Below are 17,357 nucleotides of genomic sequence, written 5' to 3'. Positions count from 1 at the left end.
TGCTTGAAAACAAAACAAAAATACAATCTTAATATTCTGTTTTCGGGTTATTACTATGTATTTCTTGTTTACTTGGATTACTGTGAGCTGGGAATTTCAGAAATTAAATAGATAAATGAAAAAGTAAATCTTGAAACAACACTTAAAAGTTATATATTTCTTAGTAAAAGCCAAGAGAAAGGAGAAAAGGGCAGCTCATACACTGCAGATAAGAGTGTAGACTGGGACTTCTCTGGTGGTCAAGTAGTTAAGTATTTCCCTGCCAATGCAGGAGACACGGGTTTGATCCCTGATCTGGGAAGATTCACATGTCACAGAGCAACTAAGCCTGTATTCCACAATGACTGATGCCCTGACACTCTGGAGCCCACGCACTGCAACTACTGAGCCCATGCCCCACAACTTCTGAAGCCCCCATGCTTTAAAGCCCATACTATGCAACAAAAGAAGCCATTCCAAAGAGAAGCCCATACCCTACAACTACAGAGTAGCTCCCGCTCTCTGCAACTAGAGAAAGCCAGCAACCGAGACCCAGCAGAGCCAAAAATAAGTAGTTTTTTTAAAGACTGTAGACTGAAACAGCTTGTAGTAAAATAACCTTTGATTATCTTTAAAAATGTACTTAACACAGCAATTCCAGTTCCCATAATCTATCCTACAGAAATTCTAACCAATATGCATAAAGATATAATATAAACACTTTCATTATAAATTAGTTTAAAACTGGATTTTTTAAAAAGTTAAACGTCCTCTGTGAGCTGGGAATTTCAGAAATTAAAAGATTTATGAAAAAAATAAATCTTGAAGTAACATTTAGAAGTTTGATATTCCTCCCTCAACAGAGGAATATTATAATAGAGGAATAAGTAAATATTGATATCTTTAAACTAGAGATATATGATATCATTATAAAGGATGGCCTAAAAAAAGTTAATATTTTTAAGTCACCCAATAATTGGTAAAGAGTAACCTTTATGTAAAAAAGAAGCTCTACATTTATTTTATATGTGTAATTATATTTATAGATATGTTGGTGCATAGGAAAATATCTGGAATTTTTCAACACCAAATTCTTTTACCAAAGGAAGTGGGGAGTGAATTCATTATGGAAGTATGTAGAAAAGAAAAACTTTTCACTTATGTATTTTATGAGCTGACTAAACTTTTTCACTAACAGTACATATTTATATGTTACAGATATGTCATGAATTAAGCACAGGCACATATACAAACACATATATTCATAACAGTATATTTATACATAAGAGTTTTTAAAATGATCATACACAATGCTGGGAAGTTGTAAATATCAATCGATACATATCGCAGCATTAAAATATTATTTTCTAGAATTTCCACAGATTTCTCCTCAGCACTCCACAGTGACAGCCACTATGGCTGTGTGTGGAGTTAAATACTTATTTCTTTTTTTTTTGGTGCTCCCCCACATTTTTCTTTTTTTTCTTTTGTAAAAATTTTAATTGGAGGCTAATTACTTTACAATATTGTGGAGGTTTTTGCCATACATTCACATCTTGAGGATGCACCTGACACCAAGGTCCAGTGTCTGCCCTTTGAAAGAGTAGGCTGGAAAGATTTAGTAGATTTAGAAAGAGAGGTTCCACCTCTCTGAGTTTGTCCTCTATTGATGAACATTTTAACTTTTTTTTTCTAAATTCACTGTTTTAAACTAAATTATAATGAAAGTCTTCATATTATACCTTCATACATACATATCAGTCAACCAACTCCCAAGACCAATGTATAAAATAAGAATGCCAAGTTACTAATTCTGTTGAGAAATTAGCTATCACATGATATGAAATGTTTCCTCAGAGAGGCCAATTTATAATTCGAGTGTGTATTTATTCATTTATGATGGGAGTTTTAATAACTTTAGCTTAGGGTGGTTTGACACCTTCCCTTATCTCAGGTAAGATGACCTGCCTCTGTCTCGGTGGAATAGTCAAGTCCCTTGGGCAGTGCTTAGCTGGGTACTGCCTATGTTTGTCTCCATGACTTTCTTTCCTACAGACACTATAAAGATTGATACATTTGAGTCCTACAGCCCCAGAAGCTTGGAAAAGGTACCTCTGGAAACTCTGCTCTGATTCTTAGATGCTGTTTTCATAAATCCCACAGAATAAGTGTTGTTACTTTAGATATTTTTCAGTTAAAAAAGAATTCATGATATTATATTAAACAAATAGCCTGAAAAGTAAGTTTGTACTTTATTTGCAACTGTATAAAATATATGTACCTGTTAACAAAAAATAAAGATATGCAAAAATGAAAATGTTTTGAAACTGAAAACTGCTATGTGTATTTGTATATGTACTTGCTTAATTCATGACATGTCTGTATTTTACATTTTATTAAATTGATCCTTATATTCATTTATTTATTCTGAACGTGTTTTAGAGAAGAAACTCATCTGTTGCCTTTCCCCCCTCCCCATTCAAAACATTTTCATACGCAACATTGACTCCATCTAGTCATTCAGTTCAGTTCAGTCGCTCAGTGGTGTCTGACTCTTTGCGACCCCATGAACCACAGCACGCCAGGCCTCCCTGTCCATCACCAACTCCCGGAGTTCACTCAAACTCATGTCCATCAAGTTGGTGATGCCATCCAGCCATCTCATTCTCTGTCGTCCCCATCTCCTCCCACCCCCAATCCTTCCTAGCATCAGACTCTTTTCCAGTGAGTCAACTCGTCGCATGAGGTGGCCAAAGTATTGGAGTTTCAGCTTTTGCATCAGTCCTTCCAATGAACACCCAGGATTGATCTCCTTTAGAATAGACTAGTTGGATCTCCTTGCAGTCCAAGGGACTCTCAAGAGTCTTCTCCAGCACCACAGTTCAAAAGCATCACTTCTTCGGCAATTGTCAAATAATTGATAAATTATTGATAAGGTATTTTAGTCTTCCCATGGATGGGTAGTAGTGTCTAATGGACATGGGTACAAAATAAAGCGTTATACATTCACTTAATCTTATTTCAAATGTATGCAACAGGCTACTAGGTAGAGGCATGGGAGGAATGTTTATAGTCAGAGGGCAAACTCAAATCAAGACCTAAACAGAGAAATCCTCTAATGGTTGTTCAAGTAGAAATGTATAAGAGGGGTGATTCATGAATGGTATACACAGAAATCAGTGCTGGTAATAGATAGCTAGAAAGTGTTCACATCAAACAGTGATTACTATAAACCTCTAATTATGTGCTCTGGAGAGAGCCTTGTGCTTTCCCTCTGTAATTTCTAGTTCTTAAACTGGAAGTCTGTGACTTTGATTCAACTTTCAATGGCTTCTTAACTGTTAAATGTAGGCTTACCCATGAATAACTGCTGATACAATCCGCTACACCCTGCTGTACACAAGCAGAATTTGATAAGAATAATGAGTTTTCTCTTTGATTTCAATGTGCAATGATGGTTTGCAAAAATAAGAAAAAAATGACTGGCAGTTTACTATAAAAATACTTGAGAGGATACTCTTGACTCAGTCAAAGAGCTTAATGCAAATTTAAATGATATATCTGCCCCAAGAAAACAGTCATTAACTTCCTCTTAATTTTAGTACAATTCATCCTTTAGTTAAACGCCTGGGAGGCGATCTTGTACTGACTGAGTTTGGGAACAAAAGCGAGGCAAAGGGAAACCCTAGAAAAGGTAAGAAAGGTTGGTAAGAAACTACTGAGTTGTTCATCCTTTAGAGTTTGCAGAGTAATGAGTCCCATCAATCATATTTATTAACTCAGCAACTTAGGAGTCTTGCTCTGTTAAGTAATTATGTTATATATTGAGCATATCCACTTTTTGTGACATTCAAATCATACACTCTGATCCACAAGTCAGGCTGACATTTTGTATGGTTCCTCCTTTGCCATTTAGTGCAGGATCTGAAAATGACCCTTGTGACTTAGTCCACGTAGTCCACTCCCCAACGTGACCAGTCATAGGCTAAGCAGGCGACCAAAGAAGTACGGAGAGAACAGCTGCGGCCAAACAGTGTTAGTCAAAGTTTGGAAGTGAAAAAGTGTTTCTTTCCCCAAATTATGGAGTGGAAGAAGGACACATAACCTAATACAATTAATTGTGCTGAAAAATGCTGGAAAAGTATTCAGATGAAGGTGGTATTTCTCATTAGACGAAGGGCTCATGTACCCACCTCTTAGTGAACGAAGGACAGAAGGACAAATAACCAGAAAAATGGACATCCTGAGTGACTTCCTCATCAATAGTGTGATTACTGTGGCTGCATATTCTAACCCTCAGAAAGAAGCAAACACCTTCCCTCAGGATTAATGCTCCTTCTATCTACATGTTCACATGTACATGATACAGGAAGCTCATGAACAAGCAGGAATAGCAGTTCTGTTCTCATAAAAGGTTGTCATTTTTATACTAGGCTTATCACAATCATCTAACAATTGTTTAACTCCCTCATTGCATTTTTTTCCAGACATCCTGGCTTGCAGGATGGCATCATATTGATAAAAGAAGACCTGTTACCCTGTTATACTGTGTTACCTGCTTTTAGGAAGTAACATAATTCCTTTAAAAAGCTGCATTTACAACTAAAAGAGTGCTATTACTCTTCAAGTGTAATGATGTTACTATGTTTAGAATCTTGGGGTGGGTTGGCACTGAGCCATTTACATGTTTTAATTCTTTATCTTTTTCTTATACCAATTATGTACGGAGCACCTGTTACTGCATATAGAAGCACCAGGACCTGTGGATATAAACATAAATAAGACAGTCCTTGTTATACATGGATTTCCCTTATAAACTGGGGAATATAAAAAATTCAGTCTATCTACCAACATAGTTTTAACTCAGTCTCTGAACAAGATAGCCAAGAACTATTAGCATCAAGTTAATGACCGTGACTGCTGGCCCTACTAATTTTAGTATGGTCAATAGGAGAAAGAATAATTCCTAGGCCCAGGATTCCTTTATTTTAATAACAGAGATAATATTGCTAATTAAATGCTTTTAAAATATTCAGCCAAAGAGGTTCCCAGACAAATCAATAGCTATGACCTTCATTGTCCATGTGTCAGAAATCAGCCAATGTTGCCAAGTCATATCAGTATCATTTCCCATGCTATATTAAGAGTAATTTTCATATAGCCTCTGAATATAGCTGATGTGAAATATCGGTGAAACAAATTATTTCTTGAAATACTATGTTTCTTAGTTTCAAAAGTGAGTGTTAGTTGCTCAGCCATGTCTGACTCTTTGTGACCTCATGGACTGTAGCCCACCAGGCTCCTTTGTCCATGGAGTTCTCCAGGTGACAATACTGGAGTGGGTCACCATTCCCCTCTCCAAGGGATCTTCCCAGCCCAGGGATCAAATCCAGGTCTCTTGCATTGCAGGCAGATTGTTTACCGTCTGAGCCACCAGGGAAGCCCCTTCCTTGTTTTAACTGAGCTATAAATTTTAGCATTTCTCCAAGCATAACTCAGAAATATCCTTTAAGTAAAATAAAAGCCAGTACACTGTATACGAGACAGCAAAAGAGACACAGATGTATAGAACAGTCTTTGGGACTCTGTGGGAGAGGGTGAGGGTGGGATGGTTTGGGAGAATGGCACTGAAACATGTATATTATCATATGTGAAACGAATCGCCAGTTCAGGATCAATGCATGTTACAGGATGCTCGGGGCTGGTATGCAGGGATGACCCAGAGGGAGGATAAGGGGAGGAGGGAGGTGGGAGGGGGGTTCGGGAGGGGGAACTCATGTACACCCGGGGTGGATTCATGTCAATGTATGGCAAAACCAACCAATATAATATTGTAAAATAATTAGCCTCCAATAAAAATAAAAATTAAAAAAAATTTAAGAAATTAAAAAAAAAAAGCCAGTACAGCTAGTCATTCAATCTTTTAAAAGCTGCTTTATACCAAACCAATGCAATGTGCAAATATAGAACTTAATTAAAATACTATATATAAAATATTAACAGCTGCAGTTATTAAAACTACATTAAACTCCCTTGAGCTAGGCCAACATAATATGAGTTCTTTCTTTTTTTTTTTCCCTTCAATTTAGTAAAGCAGAATTTGGTTTAGTGAATGAACATTGGCTTTTATATTGTTTGTTTCATTTCACTAACCTGAAATCATTATCAAATTAAAGTACTTTAGCATCAAAACACCAACATCAAGCATACTAAATATTTCCAATGGATTCTAACAGAAATCCACCATTTGTTTATCTTCTTTCTTACTGCAAATAATATTCTCTTAAGACATCTCTCTTTTTCTCATTTAGCACTGAACTTTGTAAATTAAAGTTGGTATTTTCTGCTCTGACCTTTTCCAATGAGGGTATAAACAGAGCAGTTAATAAAATTTTGGTAATCTGGAGGAATTAAAGAGTTTAAATAGAAAAAAAATGTAGAAATTCCTTGACTTGAGGATTAAGGTATTAATCTGATTCTTATTGTAATAGGTCACCCAGGGAACTTGGGAAACTAATTAGACTGCATCACCACTTAAGACTGGAAAGAAATATCCAGGTATAAATCATTATTATCAAATGAATAATTAATGATTTTATTTTCAATTTCATATTATTTTGCATTTAATAAAAATTTGACATTAACTATATACTTTTTCATACAGTTAGAAAATACTTAGAAAAAATTTTAGGTGAAAGAAATACAACCAGTCTGCAGTGTAGTATTTTTTTTTTACCCTTCTGAACTTCCAAAAGATACCTACTGATCTGATTTAAATTTAAATCTGTTTTAAATTGTTATAATATCTGACTAAAATTATATATATTCTTGAAAGTCACTTTCAAAATTAGTTCTAGATATATTTTAAGTCAAGTGATAACATCCATAAGTTAGTATGTCAAACACAAGATTCGTCATATTCCCATCCTCTTTTAAGTCTTCCTTCTGAAGGTTCTTCAGAAGCAAATTAATTGTTAATTCTGATAGAAATAGTCTGGGGGAAGCCAACAGGTGGCCACCTATTGCTATATTTCTGTATTCATATCAATGAACTCTTCTCAGCTTAAATCGGAAAAACAAAGAGGAATCCAATTTGTAATGCACAGTAAAGTACAACAGACAAAAAATTTTTTTTTTTACTGTTTACTCTTAATCATCTAAGATACTGGGGAAATGACAACAAAGCACAGACTACACACAACAGTAGCTTCTTTTCCTTTTGAATTTCTTTAGAGGAATGAAAGAACATAGAGACCAAGTGTACAGAGAAGAATGAATCAGAAACTGTCTGTAAAATTCTTGGGGATCAGAGCAATGGGTTCTGACCATCCTTCAACACTTCACCCTCACCCCTGCCTCCCTCCCAATTTTCAAACATTTCATCTCTTTATTTTAGTGGACAAAAAAGATATTTCCATAAAGGTAAATATGATCTTCTAGATAGATAAACAGAAAAGGAAGGCATGAATAATTGTCAAATAACAAACTGTTCTGCTGCAGAGAAGCCAGAAACAGACAAGCGACACTGGTGTCTATGAAAGGAAGGAGTGAGAAGGGTTCCCCTCAGCACTTCAGCAAGGCCCTTCTAACCTGGGATGGTAATCACAGATTCTTGGATCTGAAAGAAGCACTCTAGGTGTCATCTGAATGTCATCTGATCTGTGGTTTCCAAATGTGGCTGACCAAATCATGGCCTCAAGAAAACTTTGCAAACATATAGAATCCTAGTCTCCATCACTGTTAATTCCCTGTCCCTGGTACTGGAATCAAGTGAATCCTTCCCAAGCTGCTTTGCAAAGAAAGACATCCAGGCCTTAATAAAAAAAAAAAAATGCTGAGGCCAAGCTTATACTGGTATTTAGTGGAGAATCCAGAGAGGCTGGTATAGTATAAAACCAAATGAGAGAGTTGGGGGAGGGAGAGGAGAGTGGCTAAGTCTAAATTCAACCATCTTCCATTAGAAGATAACTTGATTTGTAAGTGAGAGGTCCAATCACCATGAAAGCAAAGGGTCAAGAAAGTGAAATAATACACAGTTGCAGACCTGAAACAAATTGTTTCTCTCCCCAACCCCCCCCCCCACCTCTGGGTTTCCAAATACTATTTCCTTTGCCTGTATGGTCCTTGCCCCCACAAACCTAACACTGCTCAACTCCCTAAGCCGCCTAATCTACTTCTGCATTTCAAAGTAAACGGTGTTTCTTCAGGCCTCTCTGCAACATGCCCTCCTTCCCCCCACCTCACAAAGACTTCAGAATAAAAATAAATAAACAAGTGCAGCAAAAGGAAGTCAGAGAAATGAATTCTTGTTGGTGGAATTTGAAACCTCTTTTATCAGAAAGGAAAGCTATTTGGAAGGCAGCAGAGTTTTGCCAGCATCCTTGAAATCCTCCTGTAATGATTAAAGTGTTTTTGATACTGTAGGCCCATCTTGGATAAAAACTATATTGTATTAAACTAAGGATTTGATATATATTGTATTAAACTAAGGATTTGATATATGAATCATTGATTTTTTTCCAGATTTTATATTTGCCACTTCAGGCACCTCTAGACATCCAATGATATAAGAGATAATTGGGAACATAAGAACCTTGAGTTTTGTCATTTGCAAACTCAAGATAAAATTTCTTGCAAGATTTGGCACTTGATTATCCATTTAATGTTCATTTAAGAAGCTGTTCTTGAAGTCATTTGAGCATTTGGGGTTTGATGCCCAACTATGACGATTAATTAGCTCCTTCTGATTCTTATACGATGTGAAACAGAAATAATAACAATTTCCTTTCCCCTAAAGACAGAAATGCAAGAACTTTTTAATATGAGTTGATTTTAATTCCTTACAAATGGTGTTCTAACAGCTAAACAGCATAAAAAATGATAAATTACCTGACCGTCCGTCCCTCTGGAAGTCCACATGATACCATTCTCCATCATTCACTTTCTTCTGCAGGGCTTTGATTTTGATTGTACCTGACCCCATGTCCAGGAGGAGGTAGAGGTGGCCATCCAGCATCTCAATAGCAAAGAAGTCTACCTTTATCATCTGTGGGTGCTTGGCATCTTTTTGGTGTCGTGGCTTGCCATGACTAAATAAGATGAGGCCATTTGGCTCCGTTGTACGGAAATCAAAGGATATGGAGCCTGTTTTCTTTGCATTCCATTTAGGCAAAGAGATGAAGGATTCTGGGGTTTCAAAGGTGATTGGGTCCAAAGTTGCAACATTCTCACATTTAAATGCCACCACTCCATGGATCTTCATCTTTGGGTCACCTTGCTTGGCAAGTCGAGATAACTCCAGCCTTACATCATTATTTTTATACACAACCTATAGGGAGAGGATAATAGTGAGAAACTGTGCCTGTATTTTAATATTTCCAACTTGCTATCAGTTCATGTAACTTCCAAGTAGAGCATGAAAAGACATACAATGTTTACTGCCTTTTGATGTACAAGACAGTTTTTTTTTCAGCCAAATAAAATCCAGGTATCAATTCATTGAACTAATGACCTAATTTCATTCAAATATATGTACACACTCACATAAAGTCTCTGTAGCTAACTCAAATAACTTGAATAAATCTGTATAGAAATTTCATTATTTCAAGCGTTTGTAGACTTGCACTTAAAGCATTTGCTTTCATTAGTTGGCTATTATGCTTTGTTTATTAAATATAAATACTGAGGTTTTTCAGTTTTACCATCACTGAAACATTCCAAATTAAATGCTTTCAAATGCCAGTCCCCTAAAATATAGGATCACTTCTATGGTCTATATATCCACAGTATATATTAACTTTGTAAAATCACAACTGAGACAGAAAACATCTTAAATTTTCTCAGAAAAATTATAAACTATGACTAAGATCCAGAAGTTCTCTCTTACCCTGCCCTGCATTAATAACTGCTTGAATAATGTTAGTTAACTCTGGAACTTGGTATTTTCCCTAAATCCATTCAGTCTATGTAACCAATACTCTTAATGTATACTGATATGGAACAAAGTTTGCCTTGTACCCTCATTTCCAAAGGCACTTCACCAAAGTGGTGGGGTAGTTCTCATTGTTTGTTAATAGTCCCAGCGCTTTTCTGGGACTCCAAACAGCACTTGGGACAAATCCACTGGAATGGCTCACAACATCATGCAGCTGCTATCACATCACCATAATAAATTTGTAGCTATTTCGACATAAGGATAAAGAGAGATTCACATCCTTTCTCTACAAAATCCATACTATGAATAATTACATTTCCAAAAGATGTAAGTCATACTGACTTAAGGATAAATTATTTATCTATGTCCAGATAACTATCTAATTACTTTTACAAAGACACTTGAAATTTCACAGCAGTCAACACTGTCGGTTTGTAAATTCATTTATCCATGTATAAAAATAAATTTGTATAACAGAATAAATAAGCCTGTGTCTGATTAGTGCTATAAAGTTAACCAAGTCAAGACAGCTGTTATTTCTTCTAAACTCATGGTAACTGAGCCAATAATGTGTCTGATGAATTTCCTGATAGGATTTGTTAATGAACATTCACTTTTCAGAGTGAGTAAAAGTGCAAGTTCTAGTTTCAGACTCCTTGAGTATGATCTCCAAGACTTGTTTATAGAGAGATAATACTTTACAAGCATGCTTAGTCACTCATTCATGTTCGACTCTTTGTGACCCCATGGACTGTAGTCTTCCAGGCCCACCAGGCTCCTCTGGATGTAGGATTCTCCAGGCAAGAATCCTGGTGTGGGTTCTTTCTGACCCAGGGATCAAACCCATGTCTCTTATGTCTCCTGCGTTGGCAGGCAGGTTCTTTACCACTAGCACCACTTTGGAAGCCCCAACACTTTTCAAAATGGTTAAAATATTTAAAGAAGAAAATGCATGTGATAAAATCTACCTAAAAGGGAATCAATCCAATGCCAAGCACATTGTGAGATCTCAATAATATCAACCACATCAAACTGTATGATAATAAATATCATCATCTCTTTATTATCATCCAGTAGACATAAAGATATGAGTTCTAATTTATTATGAGAAAATGTTCAGAAATTAAGCACACTCATATAATTGGTATATTTTAGATGAATTATGCCAACTAAATATATCACATATTTCAATGCTACTCCTGGTGTTTCAGTTTATCTTTATCTTGAAGAAGGATTATTATAAAGAATACTATATCCCTTATTCCTTGAACATAGATGTATAAAGGTTTAACAAACATTTATTGACAACAAATCTGCCTGCAATGCAGGAGGCCTGGGTTCAATCCCTGGGTTGGGAAGATTCTTTAGAGGAGGGCATGGCAACCCACTCCAGTATTCTTGTCTGGAGAATCCCCATGAACAGAGGAGCCTGGTGGGCTATAGTCCATGGGGGCAAAGAGTTGGACATGACTGAACGACTAAGCACAGCACATTGACAGCAAAAGAGAAATGAACTAAAGCTATAATGAAAAGGAATTAGATTAATTCTTAATATACTTCCTTGAAAAGAGAAAGAACTATTTATTAACCTTCGGGAAAGTTGATATAAGGTTGATTTCTCTGAGAATCTTTAAAAGAGAAAGTGAATGTTGCTCAGTCATGTCTGACTCTTCATGACCCCATGGGCTATATAGTCCATGGAATTATCCAGGCCAGCGTACCGGAGTGGTCAGCCTTTCCCTCTTCCAGGGATCTTCCCAACCCAGGGATTGAACCTAGGTCTTCCACACTGCAGGCAGATTCTTTAAGAGCTGAGCCATAAGGGAATTTTTAGAACTGGATAAAATGCTTTCCATGGCAGATTTTCTAAGTTTTATCACCTCTCATCATGATTTTCAAGCTACCTAAGCCTATTTTTTGTTCATTTTTCCTGATGATTTATATCTTAATATGTGGAGATTCTTCTGACATTAATCAGGAAAGAGTATTTTCTGACCCAAATGATGCAGATGATAATGCTGATCAATGCTAACACATCACCATAAAATAGAACTATAGAAATGGAATTGGATGTTTTTGACATGAGCAAGTGTGTGTAAGGTGGGGTATATCGTCTCATGAGTCCCACACATCAGCTATCAGAAATCTGAAAATATGCAGCGTTAGGGCAATTCTAGGTGAGAATTTAGGTGAGAGATTTAAAATCTCACGAGTGAATCGGGTGCCCTGGTGATTCAGGAAGGTTCAGGAAGATGGAGAAGAAACGTTAGGATTCCCTAGATCATAATACTTAGGGTTAGCCATGAACTATGCCCTCCCACCCAAAACAGGAAAATAAATCTCCACCAGAATGTCTGCTCTATGCACGCAAAAACCCTGCAACAAGATCAGTGCTTGGCATGGAGCAGATATTCAATAAACACTTGCTGAGAGTTGAATAATATTATTTCTTCATTTTTAAAAATATACTTCACATATTATTAATAACAATAGTTACAAGTACAGTTAAAATATAACAGAATGTGGTATCATGGACCCATATCATAACCTAGCTATAATTTTTAGCCAATTTCCCTAGAAAAATGTGAAAACTTACATACATGTTCAGTTACAAATGGCAAGCTGACATATCACCTTCAAACTAATTTTATGGGGTAGAAACTACTTTCATAGTAAAAACACCTGAGTTAAAATTCTCCAGTAGTGAAATAATTTTTCTAGAAGAACTATCTTGAGCACGATTTTTTTTTCTTATTTCGTATATTTTGAAAGACAACTCTAGACAGAAGAGTGATATTGGATAGGCAGACTGATGGCTCTCAGACCTATACAACTGCTTCATCTGACCCAGATTTCATAAGCACTATACTTTTCTAAGACTAGACTTATTCTTAAAATGCACTGAACATAGTTCAGTTATAATAATAATGAGTAGCCAGCAAACACTCCAAATCTGTTTTTTCTTTGGCTTCCTTCTGAGATAGTATGGTTTTCAATCTACAAATTATTATTCATATATGTTTTTCTTATTTATGCTTAAAGTTGTAATCATTTAATAGTTTCAACTTTCAACAAATCTCCATACACTTTATCATCTTAAAAGTTGTTGATGTTTTTACACACTTATTTGGATCTTCTTACAGAATCAATATTTTCGGGGGGGGGATACTGATTTTAAGTTTTTCTGAAGAGTAATTCAAAATGTTGAATTTCACTTCCCTGCTTCATGAAATGATAACCTAAGCCCCAAAGAAATAGAGACGTATTTATTTATTTGCTGGGCTTTTTTTATAGTTTGCTTTAGCTGCCATATGATTTCCATACATTGCTATGAGATGATCTTTTCCCTTTCTTTCAACATTTGTTAGAATTTTTAAAATGTCACTCACAAATAAGCAAGAATAAGAGTAATGAATTTGTGTTTTTATAGGTTTAGGCTTGAAACTTGAGGTGGACAGTCACTGAGTATTTTATTTGATCTTGATAATAATCTTAAAAAGACAGGAAAAATAAATGGGCTAAAGGATGAAAATTTGGTAGTCTGGATAGACTCAGTTTAAACACAAGGCTTTTACTTAAGTCAGGCTGCCTAACTTCTCTCTGTCTCAGTTTCTTAATTTATAAATCAGACCCCCAAAAAGGAAAGGAATGTCAAATCCATAAATCCTTGAGCTTTTTTCCCTTAGTCTCTGCAATTCGGGGCAGAGGTAAAAGATGCCCCATTGCTCCTTCTCTTTGGATTTCCTCCTGGTTATGATTTTGACGCCAAGATATTGTTCCCTCTTCTGAGCTGTATCAAACTCTAGTCAGTCAGTTCAGTTGCTCAGTCATGTCCGACTCTTTGCAACCCCACGGACTGCAGCACACCAGACCTCCCTCTCCATCACCAACTCCCAGAGCAGACTCATACTCATATCTATCGTGTCGGTGATGCCATCCAACCATCTCATCCTCTATTGTCCCCTTCTCCTCCTGCCTTCAATCTTTCTCACCATCAGAGTCTTTTCCAATGAGTCAGTTCTTTGCATCAGGTGGCCAAAGTATTGGAGCTTCAACTTCAGCATCAGTCCTTCCAATGATATTCAGGACTGATTTCCTTTAGGATGGACTGGTTGGATCTCCTTGCAGTCCAAAGGACTCTCAAGAGTCTTCTCCAATAGCACAGTTTCAAAGCATCAATTCTTTGGTGCTCAGCTTTCTTTACAGTCCAACTCTCACATCCATGCATGACTACTGGAAAAACCACAGCTTTGACTAGATGAACCTTTGTTGGCAAAGTAATGTCTCTGTTTTTTAATATGCTGTCTAGGTTGGTTAAACTCTAATCCATTAGTAAAGAGAATGTTCACCACATCTTTAGGTACACAGACATGCCTCAAGAATTCTATCTAGCTAGTGTTTGTACACATGATGTTGAAGATATTGGCTGATACATAAATCTCTTTCCACATGAGAATATGTGCATGAAATAATCAGATCATTGAAAGATGTTTGCCACTCAAATTATGACTTTCGCTGTTGTTGTTATCAATATGTTTTAGTTTAAAAATCTTAATGGTGCTCAAATTAATTAACAGGCATCGATCAAGGCTTTTCATATGTTAACTATCAGAGTAGTTCAGTTCAGTTCAGTCGCTCAGTCGTGTCCGCATGACCCCATGAATCACAGCATGCCAGGCCTCCCTGTCCATCACCAACTCCCAGAGTTCACTCAAGGTCATGTCCACAGAGTCGGTGATGCCATCCAGCCTTCTCTGTCGTCCCCTTCTCCTCACATCCCCAATCCTTCCCAGCATCAGAGTCTTTTCCAGTGAGTCAACTCGTCGCATGAGGTGGCCAAAGTATTGCAGTTTCAGCTTTAGCATCAGTCCTTCCAATGAACACCCAGGATTGATCTCCTTCAGAATAGACTGGTTGGATCTCCTTGCAGTCCTAGGGACTCTCAAGAGTCTTCTCAAGCACCACAGTTCAAAAGCATCAATTCCTCGGCGATCAGCTTTCTTCACAGTCCAACTCTCACATCCATACATGACCACTGGAAAAACCATAGCCTTGACTAGACGGACCTTGGTTGGCAAAATAATGTCTCTGCTTTTTAATATAATATCTAGGATGGTCATAACTTTCCTTCCAAGGAGTAAGTGTCTTTTAATTTCATGGCTGCAATCAGCATCCGCAGTGATTTTGGAGCCCAAAAAAAATAAAGTCTGACACTGTTTCCATTGTTTCCCCATCTATTTCCCATGAAGTGATGGGACCGGATGCCATGATCTTTGTTTTCTGAATGTTGAGCTTCAAGCCAACCTTTTCACTCTCCTCTTTCACTTTCATCAAGAGGCTTTTGAGTTCCTCTTCACTTTCTGCCATAAGGGTGGTGTCATCTGCATATCTGAGGTGATTGATATTTCTCCCAGCAATCTTGATTCCAGTTTGTGCTTCTTCCAGCCGAGCGTTCCTCATGATGTACTCCGCATATAAGTTAAATAAGCAAGGTGACAATATACAGCCTTGACATACTCCTTTTCCTATTTGGAACCAGTCTGTTGTTCCATGTCCAGTTCTGACTGTTGCTTCCTGACCTGCATACAGGTTTCTCAAGAAGCAGGTCAGGTGGTCTGGTATTCCCATCTCTTTCAGAATTTTCCATAGTTTATTGTGATACACACAGTCAAAGGCTTTGGCATAGTCAATATTGTAAAAAATGAATAATAGCTCAATTAATGTGCTAAGAACACGGCCTGGCACAGAGTAAGTACTAAAATAAATAGTAGCTGCTCTTATTTATGTGGTTATCATTATGAATAACAGTATTATCATCCTTACATTGAATTATCGAGTTGTACAATCGAAGTGTAATAATAATAATAGTTAACAAGACACATGGTAGATGACTGGTCAGTGCATTAAAGAAATTAGAGTTGTAACCAGCAGGATCAAAGAGATCAAAGCAGATTAGACCTTTCTTTTTTATTCTGATAGCCCTATTGTAAAGTACACCAAAGGCTTTCTTTAGAGATGAGGTTTCTCAGCCAGGAAGTTTACACAGGAAACTGATGATCCTGGGAGTTTCACTTTCACTCATAAAAAGGAGTTTTAGGCATCAAACTACCACCACCACCACCACCAACACCACCATCTCCACTTCAAGAAGAATCAATTCAGATTTATGGAGGGTTTGCTTTCTGCCAGGTCATGTTATGAGATGCATGGACATATTATGTTTACTCCTCAGAAGTATCCTAGGAGATAGGGAACATTATATAATTTTATCAATAAATGTTTAGAGGTACAGAGTTCATTGAGTGTTTTTTATCATGACCATGTCTAATACTCTGTGTTCGAATATCTAAAGACATTAATTTCAAACTTTGTTTTTGTCTCAGCAGGAAATTGCACTTAGTTTTTGATAGTTGCAAAGTAAGAGATTCACAATCAAACAGCCATTTGCCACCATGCAAAGGGATGACCTTGTTATAAATTACATGGATTAGTCAAAAAAAAACAAAACAAAATAGTACCTTTCCTTTCATTTATGGTGATTAAAATATCTTTAAATGAATCAGATATCACAATTCAGTTCAGTTCAGTTCAGTCGCTCAGTCGTGTCTGACTCTCCGCGACCCCATGAATCACAGCACGCCAGGCCTCCGTGTCCATCACCAACTCCCGGAGTTCACTCAAACTCATGTCCACAGAGTCGGTGATGCCATCCAGCCATCTCATTCTCCGTCGTCCCCTTCTCCTCCCGCCCCCAACCTTTCCCAGCATCAGAGTCTTTTCCAGTGAGTCAACTCATCGCATGAGGTGGCCAAAGTATTGCAGTTTCAGCTTTAGCATCAGTCCTTCCAATGAACACCCAGGATCGATCTCCCTTAGAATGGACTGGTTGGATCTCCTTGCGCTACAGGGGACTCTCAAGAGTCTTCTCCAACACCACAGTTCAAAAGCATCAATTCCTCGGCGATCAGCTTTCTTCACAGTCCAACTCTCACATCCATACATGACCACAGGAAAAACCATAGCCTTGACTAGACGGACCTTAAGTAGAGGGATTTTTTCACGTGACTATAAAATGTCTCTTCAAGCCCAGTATAGGCAGAGGGGCTTATTTTTCTATTTCTGTGACTATACTGTGGTTTTTAACCATTATGTCTTTTAGGATATAATATATACAAATATATATACATATATAGACACACAGTCCTCCTTCGATATCTGCAAGGGATTGGTTCCAGAACACTCCTCCCTTACCCCATATCAAAATCCACAGATGTTCAAGTCTCTTATGACATAGTATTTGCATATAACCTATATACATCCTCCCATATAGTTTAAATCATCTCTAGATTACTTATAATACCTAATAGAATGTAAATGCTATGTAAATAGTTGCCAGTGCATGGCAAATTTAAGTTTTGTTTTTTGGTATTTTTTTTGTATTTTT

General features: G+C 37.0%; 1 protein-coding gene across 1 annotated transcript in view; it reads right to left on the bottom strand.

Annotated features, from left to right (window-relative positions):
- The window catches only part of LOC148776201 (neurexin-1-beta), a 795,940-nt gene that overhangs the window by 708,198 nt on the left and 70,385 nt on the right, over positions 1-17,357 (bottom strand). The window contains exon 3 of the mRNA XM_088841488.1: positions 8,869-9,307. Within this exon, the coding sequence (XP_088697614.1) occupies positions 8,869-9,307 (439 nt within the window). The remainder of the gene's footprint in view (positions 1-8,868; positions 9,308-17,357) is intronic.

This window comes from Moschus berezovskii, chromosome 11 (assembly GCF_049115385.1).
Source record: "Moschus berezovskii isolate FMDL1 chromosome 11, NW_MosBer_1.0, whole genome shotgun sequence".
NCBI classification, from domain to species: domain Eukaryota; kingdom Metazoa; phylum Chordata; class Mammalia; order Artiodactyla; family Moschidae; genus Moschus; species Moschus berezovskii.
Note: the sequence above shows the minus strand (reverse complement) of the source record. Positions and strands in the feature narration are given on the sequence as shown.